Source organism: Terrapene carolina, unplaced genomic scaffold, assembly GCF_002925995.2.
Source record: "Terrapene carolina triunguis isolate 2854851 unplaced genomic scaffold, T_m_triunguis-2.0 Scaffold68, whole genome shotgun sequence".
NCBI lineage: Eukaryota > Metazoa > Chordata > Testudines > Emydidae > Terrapene > Terrapene triunguis.
The window spans coordinates 4,862,600-4,879,934 of NW_020664419.1; the positions used below are offsets into that span (position 1 = coordinate 4,862,600).

Consider the following 17,335-nt stretch of genomic DNA (forward strand, 5'->3'; position numbering starts at 1 on the left):
ATATGATGCATTAACACCTTCTTTAAAACAAGAGATCCAGGGCCCACTCTAGGACACACAGTGCCTCAAACACTTCAGATAAGAGGCATATCATAATCATCTCTAGACCACCACCAGCAGGAACAGATTATTTCTTAAGATCTTGTCATCATGTGTATGTCCCAAACGAGAGAGAGAAAAAATGCAGGATCTCCAATTTTATGGTCTTTCTGCAAGTGGTTTCATTTAAGAAAGTTTCTAGCTTTCTCCCTCGCTACCATCCTTCACAAGGTATGTTTCACAATTGACAGGCCCCCCTGCGTTGTTAGCAGAGCCTTGCAGAAAATATGTTCTCAGCTAAACAGCAGCGATGGTGTGAACTAACTCCCACCACGACTATTATGAAGAAGTGTTGAATCTTTGTCTGTCCAAGGCTTTAGCACAGCTTGATGACACAGCAATGCTCCTATCTGCACTACAAAATATAATTGTGTTGGAGATAACCATAATGTAATCAGCTTTAATGAAAACTAGGGCTGTCAAGCAATTAAAAAAAATTAATCGCGATTTATCGCACTGTTAAACAATAATAGAATACCATTTATTTAAATATTTTTGGATGTTTTCTACAATTTTCAAATATATCAATTTCAATTACAACACGGAATACAAAGTGTACAGTGCTCACTTTATATTTATTTTTGATTACAAGTATTTGCACTGTAAAAAAACAAAAGAAATAGTATTTCAATTCACCTAATACTGTAACAATCTCTTTATCATGACAGTTGAACTTACAAATGTAGAATTATGTAAAAAAACTGCATTCAAAGAATAAAAATGTAAAACTTTAGAACCTACAAGTCCACTCAGTCCTACTTCTTGTTCAGACAATCGCTCAGACAAACAAGTTTGTTTACATTTGCAGGAGATAATGCTGCCCACTTCTTGTTTACAATGTCACCAGAAAGTGAGAACAGGCATTCTCATGGCACTGTTGTAGCCGGTGTCGTAAGGTATTTATGTGCCAATTATGCTAAAGATTCATATGTCCCTTTATGCTTCAACCATCATTCAGGGGACATACGTCCATGCTAATGATGGGTTCTGCTCGATAACAATTCAAAGAAATGCAGACCGACGCATGTTCATTTTCATTATTTGATTCAGATGCCACCAGCAGAAGGTTGATTTTCTTTTTTGGTGGTTCAGGTTCTGTAATTTCCACATCAGAGTGTTGCTCTTTTAAGACTTCTGAAAGCATGCTCCACGCCTCGTCCCTCTCAGATTTTGGATGGCACTTCAGATTCTTAAATCTTGGGTCCAGTGCTGTAGCTATCTTTAGAAATCTTCTTTGTGTTTTGTCAAATCTGTAGTGAAAGTGTTCTTAAAACGAACATGTGCTGGGTCATCATCCGAGACTGCTATAATATGAAATATATGGCAGAATGTGGGTAAAATAGAACAGGAGACATACAATTCTCCCTCAAGAAGTTCAGTCACAAATTTAATTAACGCATTATTATTTTTTAACAAGCATCATCAGCATGGAAGCAAGTCCTCTGGAACGGTGACCGAAGCATGACGGGGCATACGAATTTTTAGCATACCTGGCAAGTAAATACCTTGCAATACCGGCGACAAGAGTGTCATGCAGATGCCTGTTCTCACTTTCTGGTGACATTGTAAATAAGAAGAGGGCAGCATTATCTCCTGTAAATGTAAACAAACTTGTTTGTCTTAGCGATTGTCTGAACAAGAAGTAGGACTGAATGGAATGTAGGCTCTGAAGTTCTATATTATTTTGTTTTTGAGTGCAGTTATATAACAACAACAAAAATCTACATTTGTAAGTTGCTCTTACAAGTACTGTAGTGCAATCTCTATCATGAATGAGGTGAATTGAAAAATACCATTTCTTTTGTTTATCATTTTTACAGTGCAGATATTTGTAATAAGAAATATACACTTTGATTTCAATTACAACACAGAATACAATATATATGAAAATGTAGAAAAACATCCACAATATTTAATAAATTTCAATTGGTATTCTATTGGTTAACAATGTGATTAAAACTGCGATTAATCATGATTAATTTTTTTAATCGCTATTAATTGTTTTGAGTTAATCATGTGAATTAACTGTAATTCATTGACATCCCTAACGAAAACCAAATAAACTCCTGTAGCTCAGCTAGTGAATTACACAACAAACACAAAAGTGGAATGGGGAGAAAGTCTCTGCAAGTGGAAAAGAAATAATCAGTTTGCAGCCCTCAAGCATGAGGACTGCTATGCTTTGTAACTTTTTGATCCATTTAACATAGCTGAAAGTGCTAGGGGGAAAATGGATCCTTCTAGCATGGGGCCACCGCTTCCCCAATCACATAACTGAAAGGGAGACCTCCCAAACAATATGGGGGGGCACTAGGACAAGGTGGTATCTTTGCCCTCCCTCTCTTTGCCCTTAAAGAATCCTTATTGCGGTTGCAATAACAAACCATCCCGATGTGTAGAAAGAATAGTAAATATGGCAGGCGACCAGCTTGGCTAAACAGTGAAATCCTTGCTGATCTTAAACGCAAAAAAGAAGCTTACAAGAAGTGGAAGACTGGACAAATGACCAGGGAGGAGTATAAAAATATTGCTCAGGCATGCAGGAGCGAAATCAGGAAGGCCAAATCACACTTGGAGTTGCAGCTAGCAAGAGATGTTAAGAGTAACAAGAAGGGTTTCTTCAGGTATGTTAGCAACAAGAAGAAAGTCAAGGAAAATGTGGGCCCCTTACTGAATGGGGGAGGCAACCTAGTGACCGAGGATGTGGAAAAAGCTAAAGTACTCAATGATTTTTTTGCCTCTGTCTTCACGAACGAGGTCAGCTCCCAGACTACTGCACTGGGCAGCACAGTATGGGGAGGAGGTGACCAGCCCTCTGTGGAGAAAGAAGTGGTTCAGGACTATTTAGAAAAACTGGACGTGCACAAGTCCATGGGGCCGGATGCGCTGCATCCGAGGGTGCTAAAGGAGTTGGCGGATGAGATTGCAGAGCCATTATTTTTGAAAACTCACGGCGATCGGGGGAGGTCCCGGATGACTGGAAAAAGGCTAATGTAGTGCCCATCTTTAAAAAAGGGAGGGAGGGAGGATCCGGGGAACTACAGGCCAGTCAGCCTCACCTCAGTCCCTGGAAAAATCATGGAGCAGGTCCTCAAGGAATCAATTATGAAACACTTAGAGGAGAGGAAAGTGATCAGGAACAGTCAGCATGGATTCACCAAGGGGAAGTCGTGCCTGACTAACCTAATTGCCTTCTATGAGGAGATAACTGGCTCTGTGGATGAGGGGAAAGCAGTGGATGTGTTATTCCTTGACTTTAGCAAAGCTTTTGATACGGTCTCCCACAGTATTCTTGCCGCCAAGTTAAAGAAGTATGGGCTGGATGAATGGACTGTAAGGTGGACAGAAAGCTGGCTAGATCGTCGGGCTCAGCGGGTAGTGATCAATGGCTCCATGTCTAGTTGGCAGCCGGTTTCAAGCGGAGTGCCCCAAGGGTCGGTCCTGGGGCCGGTTTTATTTAATATCTTTATTAATGATCTGGAGGATGGTGTGGACTGCACTCTCAGCAAGTTTGCAGATGACACTAAACTGGGAGGCGTGGTAGATACACTAGAGGGTAGGGATCGGATACAGAGGGACCTAGACAAATTAGAGGATTGGGCCAAAAAAAACCTGATGAGGTTCAACAAGGACAAGTGCAGAGTCCTGCACTTAGGACGGAAGAATCCCATGCACTGCTACAGACTAGGGACCGAATGGCTAGGTAGCAGTTCTGCAGAAAAGGACCTAGGGGTCACAGTGGACGAGAAGCTGGATATGAGTCAACCGTGTGCTCTTGTTGCCAAGAAGGCTAACGGCACTTTGGGCTGTATAAGTAGGGGCATTACCAGCAGATCGAGGAACGTGATCGTTCCCCTTTATTCGACATTGGTGAGGCCTCATCTGGAGTACTGTGTCCAGTTTTGGGCCCCACACTACAAGAAGGATGTGGAAAAATTGGAAAGAGTCCAGCGGAGGGCAACAAAAATGATTAGGGGTCTGGAGCACATGACTTATGAGGAGAGGCTGAGGGAACTGGGATTGTTTAGTCTCCAGAAGAGAAGAATGAGGGGGGATTTCAACTACCTGACGGGGGGTTCCAAAGAGGATGGAGCTCGGCTGTTCTCAGTGGTGGCAGATGACAGAACAAGGAGCAATGGTCTCAAGTTGCAGTGGGGGAGGTCTAGGTTGGATATTAGGAAACACTATTTCACTAGGAGGGTGGTGAAGCACTGGAATGCGTTACCTAGGGAGGTGGTGGAGTCTCCTTCCTTGGAGGTTTTTAAGGCCCGGCTTGACAAAGCCCTGGCTGGGATGATTTAGTTGGGAATTGGTCCTGCTTTGAGCAGGAGGTTGGACTAGATGACCTCCTGAGGTCCCTTCCAACCCTGATATTCTATGATTCTATGAATGTGGGCTTGGGAGAGAGCTGCAAAGAGAAGCAGGCCAGAGACTCCAGCCAAGGGGAGCAGAAGCAGCACTCAGAGAACAGGGGGTAAAATGGGGCCCAGCCAGGGCCACCCCTCCCTCCCTGCAAAGTCCTGGACCCAGAATGGTAGAGAGGAGCAGAGAAGACCCTCTCTCTGCCACGCACTCTGGGGGCACTAGGACTTGATGGTGTCTCCTCTTCCCCAGGCACCATGCTGGCAGTGGCTTGGAAGAAAGCTGCAAAGTAAGAGCCAGCCAGAGACTACAGCCAGAATGAGCAAAGCAGCCAAAGCAGGGATCTTTGGAGAACTTCCCCTAGTTTTGACTGGTCTTTCTCTGCCCTGTATTGATGGCGAGGGTTCGAGTAAACAGCCAGTCTCTTCATCCCAGCTTCACTCTTATCCTCTTCTCCCATTTGTCCCCCTCACCTCTCTTCCCTTCAGCGTCTCCTCTGTCCCTTCCCTTTAGCTTATCCCCTTCTAAGTAAACCCACCAACCTCCTCCACCAAAAAAATATGGAACTAATGTGACATTAATTTATCACTTTGTTCAATTTGCTTGTGTGTTTTGTCCCTTCCCTCACTCTGTGTATATTTAGACTGTAAACTCTTTGGGGCAGGGACTGTGTTCTGCTAGACAGCTCTCTAACACCACATTCTACAGGCCATTATCCTCTGATCCCACTGAGGATTACCTAAAGAAACTACACCATCTGCTAAAAAAACTCCCTGACAAAGCACAGGAACAAATCTGTACAGACACATGCCTAGAACCCCGACCAGGGACATTCTATTTGCTACCCAAGATCCATAAACCTGGAAATCCTGGACGCCCTATCATCTCAGGCATTGGCACCTTAACATCAGGCTTGTCTGGTTATGTGGACTCTCTCCTCAGACCCTACGCTACCAGCACTCCTAGCTATCTTCGAGACACCACTGACTTCCTGAGGAAACTACAATCCATCGGTGATCTTCCAGAAAACACCATCCTGGCCACTATGGACGTAGAAACCCTCTACACCAATATTCCACACAAAGATGGACTACAAGCTATCAGGAACAGTATCCCCGATAATGTCACAGCTAACCTGGTGGCTGAACTCTGTGACTTTGTCCTCACCCACAACTATTTCACATTTGGGGACAATATATACCTTCAAGTCAGCGGCACTGCTATGGGTACCTGCATGGCCCCACAGTATGCCAACATTTTTATGGCTGACTTAGAACAACGCTTCCTTTGCTCTCGTCCCCTAACGCCCCTACTCTACTTGGGCTACATTGATGACATCATCATCTGGACCCATGGAAAAGAAGCCCTTGAGGAATTCCACCATGATTTCAATAATTTCCATCCCACCATCCACCTCAGCCTAGATCAATCCACACAAGCGGTCCATTTCCTGGACACTACTGTGCTAATAAGCGATGGTCACATAAATACCACCCTATACCAGAAACCTACTGACCGCTACACTTACCTACATGCCTCCAGCTTCCATCCAGGACACACCACACGATCCATTGTCTACAGCCAAGCTCTAAGATATAACTGCATTTGCTCCAATCCCTCAGATAGAGACAAGCACCTACAAGATCTCTATCAAGCATTCTTAAAACTACAATACCCACCTGCTGAAGTGAAAAAACAGATTGACAGAGCCAGACGAGTACCCAGAAGTCATCTCCTACAAGACAGGCCCAACAAAGAAAATAACAGAACACCACTAGCTGTCACCTTCAGCCCCCAACTAAAACCTCTCCAGCGCATCATCAGAGATCTACAACCTATCCTGAAAGATGATCCTTTACTCTCACAGATCTTGGGAGACAGACCTGTCCTCGCTTACAGACAACCCCCCAACCTAAAGCAAATACTCACCAGCAACCACACATCACTGAACAAAAACACTGACCCAGGAACCTATCCTTGTAACAAAGCCCGATGCCAACTCTGTCCACATATCTATTCAAGTGACATCATCACAGGGCCTAATCACATCAGCCATACCATCAGGGGCTCGTTCACCTGCACATCTACCAATGTGATATATGCCATCATGTGCCAGCAATGCCCCTCTGCCATGTACATTGGCCAAACCGGACAGTCTCTACGCAAAAGAATTAATGGACACAAATCTGACATCAGGAATCATAATACTCAAAAACCAGTGGGAGAACACTTTAACCTGTCTTGCCATTCTATGACAGACCTGCAGGTGGCTATCTTAAAACAGAAAAACTTCAAAAACAGACTCCAACGAGAGACTGCTGAGCTGGAATTGATATGCAAACTAGATACGATCAACTCAGGATTAAATAAAGACTGGAAATGGCTGAGCCATTACAAACATTGAATCTATCTCCCCTTGTAAGTATTCTCACACTTCTTATCAAACTCTCTGTACTGGGCTATCTTGATTATCACTTCAAAAGTTTTTTTCTCTTACTTAATTGGCCTCTCAGAGTTGGTAAGACAACTCCCACCTGTTCATGCTCTCTGTATGTGTGTATATATATCTCCTCAATATATGTTTCACTCTATATGCATCCGAAGAAGTGGGTTGTAGCCCACGAAAGCTTATGCTCTAATAAATTTGTTAGTCTCTAAGGTGCCACAAGTACTCCTTTTCTTTTGGCGGATACAGACTAACACGGCTGCTACTCTGAAACCTGTTCTGTGTTAGTACAGTGCCTAACACAATGAGTCCCTGGTCCATGACTAGTGCTCTTAGGTACTACGGTAATATAAATAATAATGATATTATTTCAATGTTTTTAAATTCTGCTACATTTACTTGACAACAAGTTACAGAGGTAGCCTTAGGCTTGCCTTTAATCAGTCTTAAATGGTTTGGTTACATTTAACATTTCAGTTTCGCACCATTGCCATTTTATAGGTCTGAGTAAACAGGAGCAGCCAAATGGTTACCACTAAGCAAGTCACTGTTCTATACACCTAGCAGATTCATAGAGCTTAAGGCCAGAGGAAACTATTATGATCTAGTCGGACTTTCTACGTATGACAGGCCACAGAGCCGCACCAATTAACTTCTACGTTAAGCCCATAACTTTTGTTTGAGCTATACCAGATCTTTTAGAAAGATATTCACCTTTTTTTTTTTTTTAAACAGACTTCAAATGGGGAACCAACCAATATCCCCCTAGATAAGTTATTCCGATGGTTAAGTGCCCTCAAAGTTAAATAATTGCACCTTATTTCTAGTCTGAATTTGTCTAGCTTCAGTTTCCAACCCCTGGATCTCATTCTCCCTTTTTCTGCTATATTAAAGAGCCATCTACGATCAGAAATCTCATCCCCGCATAAGTACTTGTAGACCTTCATCTACTTTCTTCTTAACCTTTTCTTTGATAAACCACCTAAGTCCATATGAATCCAAGAAACATTTTCATGTGAACCAATAAGGAGGTAAATTTTTAGATGTGCAGGGGAATTTGGACACATGGCCTTGCTAACACCTCTGGAAGACATAATTGCCTACTCGAACGCTGCCTTAGGAATGTGTCATTGAATTCTTTAAGAGACAACAAGAATATCAGGGTTTATTTTGAAAAACAGCAAAAAATAATAGGGGAACCTATAACAACTTTCAAAGATTCTCCCTATTTCCCCCACAAAACTTCTATCCAGATACTCCATGAATGTTCAGTATACAATTCTGTATATGTTGAAAAATACACACGTGAAAAATAACTGGGAAACTTATAACCCGTTACATAATCAGGGGAATGATAGATCTACAAAATAATGAAAGATAATATTCAAATTCTCTAAAAAGCTTTTGGAAAGGCTACAACTTGTAATAAATCATCTCAAAAGACGCCGTCTCCGCTACTATACCTGTGCTTTCTTATGAGGTATTTGCAGTGTCTCAACAGGTATTCCTTCGAAGGCCGACAGAGCTTCAGTGACCAGAAGTCATCCAGCCTCATCTTCGGAGAGCAGGATTTGCCAGGATTTCCTCCAAACAAATAATGAACCTATGTAGGCCAGAGACAGTTTTTAAGTTGATATGTGCACATGTATTAAAACATTTACTGTACATTTGGCAAGTCACGTCTCTGAAGATGTTCTTCTACTACGTACACAGGTGGGGGGGTTTTGAAAACCTATTCCAAGTTATTACTAGGCTTGCATCACTCTGCTGAATCTGCCGATCAATAAATTGAGAAATAGTAATTCTCCTCAAGCTTTCTGTCTAGCACGATGAAAAATATAAGCCTGTGCTGTCAAAACTGTGTCTTACTTTAAGATGATATCTTGAAATGATCTCTAATATCCATAAACTACATAACTTCTTTCAAATGTTCTTTAGGTTACTGTATCTATTGAAGAGAGAAGCCCATACTAATGCAACAGCCCTTCGAAGTGAATAGGATAGTGGCTATGTGGAAGTAACAGTAGAAATTCAACCTTTTATTGTATATCGTCTCCCAACACATTTTGCTCATTAGGCTTTTCTGGCACTGCTGCTCAGAAAGACTTATGGCATAATGACCTCTCAACAGTGACAGATTGCTAATATACTCTCCACTCTTGATCTCCAAGACCCTGACTCTGAAGTAGACTTAAACAATTATCTGCCAGAGGCAGAACACCAGTGTGTGGTAGAACCAAATTAAAGCATAACTACTATAGGGCCTAGGGCTCAGGTTCCTGGAGTCACATGACAACAGAATCTCTCTTTTGGTTGCAAAGAAAGTCTTGAAAACATAACTTTGCAAACAACCTGCAACAATGGTGCTCTGAAGTACTAACTATCCTAGTCATCCTAATGAGTTAACAACTTGGAAACCCACTACTCTGGAAGTGCCATCACCACAGCAGAGGGCATTGGGGGGATCCTCACTGCTACCACTGAATCATGATTTTGATGGAGAGATGTGAGCAGCTCTCTGGGTTTGTGAGAGCAAAGTCCTCTCTTCTGAGTTAGGCCCCAACTCATCTGAAGACAAGGACCAGTGTTCTAGGGCAGTGGTTCTCAACCACGGGTCCAGGGGGGCTGTGAGCAGGTTTCAGGGGGTCCGCCAAGCAGGACCACTGTTAGACTTGTTGGGGCCTAGGGCAGAAAGCCGACCGAAGTCCCACTGCATGGGGCTGAAGCCTGGGGCCCTGAGCCCCACCACCTGGGGCTGAAGCAGAAGCCTGAGCAACTTAAGCTTTGTGGTGTCCCCTGCGGCATGGGGCCCTGGGCAATTGCCCTGCTTGCTACCCCCTCACACCAGCCCTGGCTTTTATATGCAGAAAACCAGTTATTGTGGCACAAGTGGGCCATGGAGTTTTTATAGCATGTTTGGAGGGGCCTCAAAAAAAAAAAGGTTGAGAACCCCTGTTCTAGGGAGGCCTAAGAATGCTCAAAGGATAGTGATTGTGGGCTGATCCCAGTCCAGCAGAATGCTTTTAAGGGTATGTCTACACTACAGGATTAATCCGAATTTAGATAATTCGAATTTGGGAAACAGGTTGTATAAATTCGATTGTGCGCGGCCACACTAAGCACCTTAATTCGGTTTTAAACCACATTAATTCGGTGGTGTGCGGCCACACTACCCCATTAACTTAAACACAGTAATTCGGTGGTGTGCGTCCACACTAACCCTAATTCGAATTAACAAAATCGATTTAGGCTCTACTCCGTTCGTCGAGGTGGAGTACAGAAATCGATTTAAAGGGCCCTTTAATTCGAATTAACTGGCTCTGTAGTGTGGACGGGTGAAGGGTTAATTCGGATTAAGGCAGCTAAATCCGAATTAAAGTCCTAGTGTAGACCAGGCCTAAGAGTAGACGTGTCAGGAGCTACCCACACAAACAGGGATGGGTCAACAGGGACTGTTAAGGCCCCCGACTGTCTTAATATGACCATAGTATATGGACAAGTACTCAAGTAGCCTTTGGAAGGCCAGATTTGTTTTCATTATCTTATAATACAATAGCCTGGTTGTGAGATGTTCTACATGGCGAACTCCAACAGGCTTGTTCACTTCAGCTCCTACCTTAACTGGAGGCAAAGCAAAGAGCTAATGGGATAAAGCGTCAAATTGGAAAGGATGCATCCTGAAATGAACCAGCCCCACCCATGATTTCATAAATGATTGCTATTATTGCATTGGAACAGATAAAGCACCGATAAATATTATAATCCACTGTAAAGAGAGAAGAATTAATTGCACACAGCGAAAAATGGAAGGAAAAGCCAAGACACTGAAAATTAATACATTTGAGAAAGCCCTTGTTCCCATCTCCCCCGGTTTTTGGTCAACTAGGGGTATACAAAAAGATTTATATGTATAAATAACAAGTACGGTGTACAGTTCACATTCTGCTGGTTTGCATCCGGCAGTACCATAAACTCAATGTTACAACTTTTAGTTTCTGACATCAGAAGGCTGTACAGGTAAGTCTTCCTACACACGCAAATTACTAGAAGCTGTGGCACTAATGACCAGTTAAATGATACAGCACTGGTAAATGCATTACAACATCTCTGCTCAAAGCCTCTATTTTTGCCAGCGCTAAGGGCAAGTTTTGAAAAATAAAATCCTGAAGTGCTTTCAACAACATGGCAACTAAGATGTTTCCCTCTAATTATGAGGCTGAGTCCATGACCTCTTTACAATAAGGAGATGTAAAGCACAAGGAAAGTGGAAATCAAGTAGTATTGATTTTTTCCCCTTTTACTGGATTTAAAAAAAACCCACTTATTACCTGAAAACTCATCTGTTGAATACTAAATATCCCATAGAGGGTTCTGCAATTGCAGAGACTCAACATTTTCTCCTCCTCCATATATTCATCCCCCCTACCCAAAAAAAAATTCACTATTTTAGAGTCCATAGAAGGGAGACTCCTCATTTATATCAGGGGAGTCCAGAAAGGTCATTTGAACAGAGGCTTCTAAAAATATGTATGGCTTCTCATATAGAGTGAATTCAAGATAGGAACCATGATTCAGCAACCCGGTGGCACTTAGAATTCTGCTCTCAGTCTTGTATGGTCTATAACATTTAGGATATGTCTACATTGCAATCTAGAGGTGTGATTGCAGCATGGTTAGACACATGCTAGCTTTAACCATGCTAGCATGGCTAAAAATAACTGTGTATGTAGTAGCACGGGCTTTAATGCAGACTAGCAATGCAAGTACATACCCAGGGGTCCCCAGCATGCTTGAAAGCCTGCGCTGCAGCCTGCAATGCTGCATCCACACTGCTGTTCTTATCCATGCTGCAGCTGAGTTCTGGATTGCAGTACAGACCTATCCTTAAGTGACAGCAGTTATATTACTTCACCAGTTGTCTATTCTGCACCAGTATTTTGAATGACAAGTTTCCCCTGCACAAGCAATATTTATTCTTCCTAAATTAATACAAGATTTTAAAGTTTGGAGAATTTGAATTACATGCCCAAAAACTGCCTGCGTCTCACAATGCCATTTGCTGGGAGCCCACAAGATGGGTACGTGAAACGGAAAAGATTGCAACCACCCTCATTTGTACTATGCAATTGAATATGACAGCATAAGCCAGCCAGCATGTGCTGCTCCATATGGACTGAGCAGACCAAGACAGAGTGCTGCATGCATGGACTTGGCCTCCATGGGCTTTACTTATGTTTTAAACATGAGAATGTTTGTGAACTAACCTCACTACAGAACTTTACAGGCAGCTTTTGTCCCATAGGCTGCTTTTTTGGCTGCCTCTAACTTAGCGCTATCATGCCTATTAATATTATAAAGCAGGGGTCAGCAACCTTTCAGAAGTGGTGTGCCGAGTCTTCATTTATTCACTCTGATTTAAGGTCTCGCGTGCCAGGAATACATTTTAACGTTTTTAGAAGGTATCTTTCTATAAGTCTATAATATATAACTAAACTATTGTTGTATGTAAAGTAAATAAGGTTTTTAAAATGTTTAAGAAGCTTCATTTAAAATTAAATTAAAATGCAGAGTCCCCCCGGACCAGTGGCCAGGACCCGGGCAGTGTGAGTGCCACTGAAAATCAGCTCGCATGCCGCCTTCGGCACATGTGCCATAGGTTGCCTACCCCTGTTATAAAGGGGGAAGCAGCTCAGTAACTTGTATGTTGAATTGATTCACCATCACCAGCAGATCTTCCCACCACCCATAGGGCCAAACTCAACTATTCGACGAAGCTAAGTGCATTACACCATGTCATATCATCAGCTTCTTCTTCATCACAGGCAAACACACAACCAGCTTATTTTTTAGATCTGCAGTTATGCCCACTAAATACAACTGAAATCTAGCACTCTGAAAATAGACATCCATACCTTGTGCAACTCATCATACACCAGCTGATGGGCAAACCTGGGGCAGGGCTCCTCCTCCTGAAGGCTTTTACTTGGATTATCTTTTGCTGCTTGATCGTTCTTATAGACACAAGACCTGGAACACAGGATAATATTCAAACATTCTCCCACTAGCAAATGAGAATTAGCTACAGATAAAACAAGAGGTTAGCGAAAGAGAAGGTTGCATAAAATGTGGGTGGTTGATTAAAACTCATTGTGTGCAAGGTAGGTATCTGGCTCCTAAATGGAGGGGCTGTGGGAGAAAAGGCAGGAGACAATGGCCAATCCAGGGATCAGAGGGTCTTATTTATTAGTTTCAGTTTGCCCCACCTAATCCCAAATAAATGTACCATATAGGAAATGACCTCCTTGTGAACCACAGTTTTATAACAACTGGATGGCAACCTTACTTCAAGTCTGGTGTCATATGAAACACCGTCACTTCCAAAGGGTAATATGTGATACAGCATCAGAATGTAATTATATTTGCTTTCCACAACCAACTCTCTATATAACTTTTCACGAGTGATGTACCCAAGTATTCGGATTCTAATATCTAAACTGTATTGTTAAATTTCTTCACCTAAATTTGGGTTACTGCTGATTATGTACTATATGTATTTTATGACTTTTAAAACAAACTTTGTATTTGTGGATAATCTAAGCATTATATCCAGATGTACAGCCATTTCTTAACCCATGTATTAACATTAGCTTTAATACTAAATTTAATAATTTTTTTTATTTCTACTGCAGCTACGTTTTGCCTTATGCATGGCAGCTGTTACAGTACTCAGTAGGCAAATGGTTAATTTGAAACTGCTGTAACATTTTAATTACATAGGGCAAAATTTTCAAAGTACTTAAGTGATTTAGCAGCCCATGACCCATTAATTTCAGTGGGACAAGAACTTCACCCATTAATTTTCTGGGGTGGGGTAGTGGCACCCAATTGGTATACATCACACTAAACAGAAGTAAGAGGAGAGATTTGGATCAAAGATGCTATCTGGGAAGCGACCCTGGACCATACATTTTTAAAGGTCTCGTTGGAGGCCATGCCCCACCCACCCACCCAGTAAAGCTGCAGGGAAACCAAGTTATCCAACTCAGTAGGATGAAAGCCTGAGTCAACCCTGCCTGCATCTGAACGTGTTGCAGGGGGAAGAGGCTTTTTAAGTACACTACTTTCCTACCATCCCACAAGCACACAATGGAATAACCTCCTTAATTTGTAAAAATTAGCAACAACTGCACCTTGCTTTCAGAGAAGCTTTTAATTTACTTACCAACTGTTCCTCACAATGTCATAAATCCAGAAAGAGTTCCTAACATTCTCTTCCCGTTTCTCTTTGTCTTTACTGAGCCCAGACAACACATGGATTTCATTCAGTTCTGGATCAATGGTGGCTCTCTGAGTGAAACCGGTCATAGGAACTGTTCAGTAAGAGAGAAAGTAAATGTTACATCCTAAACAGAATGACGGAAGCAGATATTGGAGAAGGGAGAATTGAAGGAATCCGATATACAATATGAAAATGAAATAACCTGCAAGCACAGAGTGTGCTTGTGAGGCATAGGGACCTCTATTTAGCTAGTTTGTTATTCCTTATTTGGCAGGGATTGGTTCTCTCTCATGTCCTGTACATTGCTGAGATATACGTGGCATTAAATAAATACTAAAGTAAATCCTTTGATTTACACCAAGAAGAACTTCTTTGCCTTTTAATTCCAAAGTAACAAGGTGCCTCATCTCTGCTAGAGGGAGAAGATTGCAAAGAACTAAGGGCAACTGCTTCATTTTGATACAATTCAATAGGGCACAATTTTTTTTTTTTTAAACCAAGACAAGGAAGGCTAGGTGGTTTTTTTTTTTTTTTGGTTAAAACACAGAGTTGCACCTGTTGAAGCTCAAGGTGTGGTTTTAAACAGTCTAATCAGTGCAAAAAGACTTTTTGGTTTAAACCAGGCTTATTTTGATTTAGTTTAAATCTATTAGCAACAAGTTTAGGCTATACTGAAATGAATGTGCCTGGACAGGGGTTTCTGCCAGTTTTACTATGAACTACGGCTGCTATCTCTCAGCAAGTGAGGTGCAAGATTCTATAACTGGATACTTTCTTGCTTTAAAGGGTTTGCGTGGGTGAATGTTCCCTTTTAGCAATGCTCTTTGTGGGAATTTTCTTGCTATTTTAAGATATATAGAAAGGTTACGCAGAAGATATGTGCAGACTCCTTTCCCCCCTCAATACTATATACACACCTGCAGATAATTTTAGAGACAACCAAAATACGTATAAAAGTCAAATCAACATTCACAGTTTGTACCTGCATAATAAAGAGATGAAACTTAATTGAGAGGTGAAGGCCATACATGGTAGAAAAAGGGCTTCGAAGATTAAATGTGTAGCAAGGATCTCAAAAGCGTGTACCAAAGAACTAAAAGGTATAGCAGTCCTTTACATTATTCACAGATTTCAAGGCCAGAGAGGACCACTGTGATTATCTAGTCTAACATCTTATATAAAACAAGCCATAGAACTCCCCCATAATAATTCCTAGAGCATAGATTTTAGGAAAACATTATGTGCTACTACATCATAATTGTGAAAATGCTAATTACATCTCCTTTGATTAATTTTCTTCTATTTAATATTACATGTTTGCCTTTTAAAACCATTTAAATCATTTTAAGATGGCACAAAGTAGAAAGACAGCTGAAAACCATACTAAGCATTCACTTCTCTTGAAAATGTGTTTTATGACTGGCTCACCATAATATAGGAGGTCTGCGGAGGAACCAAGGATATAACCCATTTTTCCTGAGTCCAGGGCCTTAACTACAAGAGCATCCTATACAGCAAATAGCACTTGTTTAATAAAGATCATCATCTGTGTTTGTGTCAATGCTTCCTAGAGGCAGGTATGTAGAAGTAGCCTCATTTTACAGAGAGTATGGCCAAGCACATAGCCACTGCCGCAGATATGTTAGTGGAAGAGACCTGGATCTCCCATAAGAGATACTTTAGTTCTACTTCCTGCTCTGGCAGCACTGATCTTGCATAATCTTTGGGTTACCTCATCTGTCAAATGGGGCCATAGGATACCTGGAGCCTTACTTAATGATAAGGGCTGTGATGCAAACAGATTAATGGTAGTCAGAAGAGGCGACACTCGAAGTCACGGTCTCATGACTCACAGACTAATAAACTTTCCCGTAAACTATAGCGGGGTAGATAATAGCAGCGGTAGACAATAGGTAGACTGCAGGCCACATCCAGACAGCCAGATGCTTTTGAATGGAGCCAGAAATCTTTTTATTTACTTATTTTTTACTTTTATTTTCTCTGGAGTCTGGACCTTGCCTATACCTTGACCAAGAAATTTGGACCATGACCAGAGGCGAAAGTAAGCCGGTACGGTACGGTACGCCATGCCGGCAAGAGCCGGTACATCATGCCGGACTGGACCGGCTTCTCTGACGGTGATTTAAAGGGCTCAGGGCTCCGGCCCCTGCGGGGAGCCCCGGGCCCTTTAAAGCGCCGCCCAAGCCCCGCTGCAGGCGCTCCGGTGGCGCTTTAAAGGGCCCGGGGCTCCTCCTGCAGCCGGGCTCAGGTGGGGATTTAAAGGGCCCAGGGCTCCTGCAACTGCAGGGAGCTCCAGGCCCTTTAAATTCCCGCCCGAGCCTGCCACCCCGGGGTAGCGGCGGCAGGGCTCCCGTGGTGATTTAAAGGGCCTGGAGTTCCGCAGCGGTCGGCGCCCCGGGACCTTTAATTTGCCCCTGAGCCCCAGGGCTCCCAGCCACCTCTACAGCTGGTAGCTCCAGGGTGATTTAAAGGCCCTGGGGCTCCCAGCCACAGCCAGACCCCCAGGGCCTTAAAATCTTGAAAGGCCCCGCCTCTTCTGGCTGAGGCCACGCCCCTTCCTATTGAGGCCACGCCTCAAGGACTCCGGCGTACCGGTAATTCCTTTAAGTTACTTTCACCCCTGACCATGACCAAAAATAATTGAATACCCCTGGACTACAGGGTACTGTGAGGAAGTTGTATTTTTTGCACTAAGAAAAATTGTGGTATAAACATCAAGGTATTCCTCTCTTTTCTACCTTCAGATTTAGAAACGTTGAAATACTGACGATTCCTGGAGGTTTCATTGTATGTAGTTCCCCGAAACAGCGTCATCAAATTAGCAGTCTGGCAGTCCTAACTGTTTGTTGTGTAATTCTTATTTCCTGTTTCCCCAGGCAACCATCCTTTCAAATGCACTCATGACCAACACGTGATCTTTGTTTATCGATTCTGTTTGTCTCATTTTTCTTTCTGGGTCAGTTTACAAAGGCTGGTGAAGGTTCTTGGCTCTCAGTCAAGGTGCTTGGCAGGAGAACTCTCAAGGCGCTTACATGTTGCAAATTCTCCCTCCAATTAACTATGAAATTGCATACACGTATATACAATCTTGTGCTTCCTTGGAAGGGAAGCCCTGTGCTAACTACCTT

The 17,335-nt window shown here is 42.6% G+C and overlaps 1 protein-coding gene across 1 annotated transcript in view; it reads right to left on the minus strand.

The window, feature by feature from the left end:
* MKLN1 (muskelin 1) overlaps positions 1-17,335 on the minus strand; it is a 176,252-nt gene that overhangs the window by 13,819 nt on the left and 145,098 nt on the right. The window contains exons 11-13 of the mRNA XM_026648895.2: positions 14,130-14,277; positions 12,820-12,934; positions 8,371-8,510 (exon numbers count right to left, since the gene is read on the minus strand). Of these exons, the coding sequence (XP_026504680.1) occupies positions 8,371-8,510; positions 12,820-12,934; positions 14,130-14,277 (403 nt within the window). The remainder of the gene's footprint in view (positions 1-8,370; positions 8,511-12,819; positions 12,935-14,129; positions 14,278-17,335) is intronic.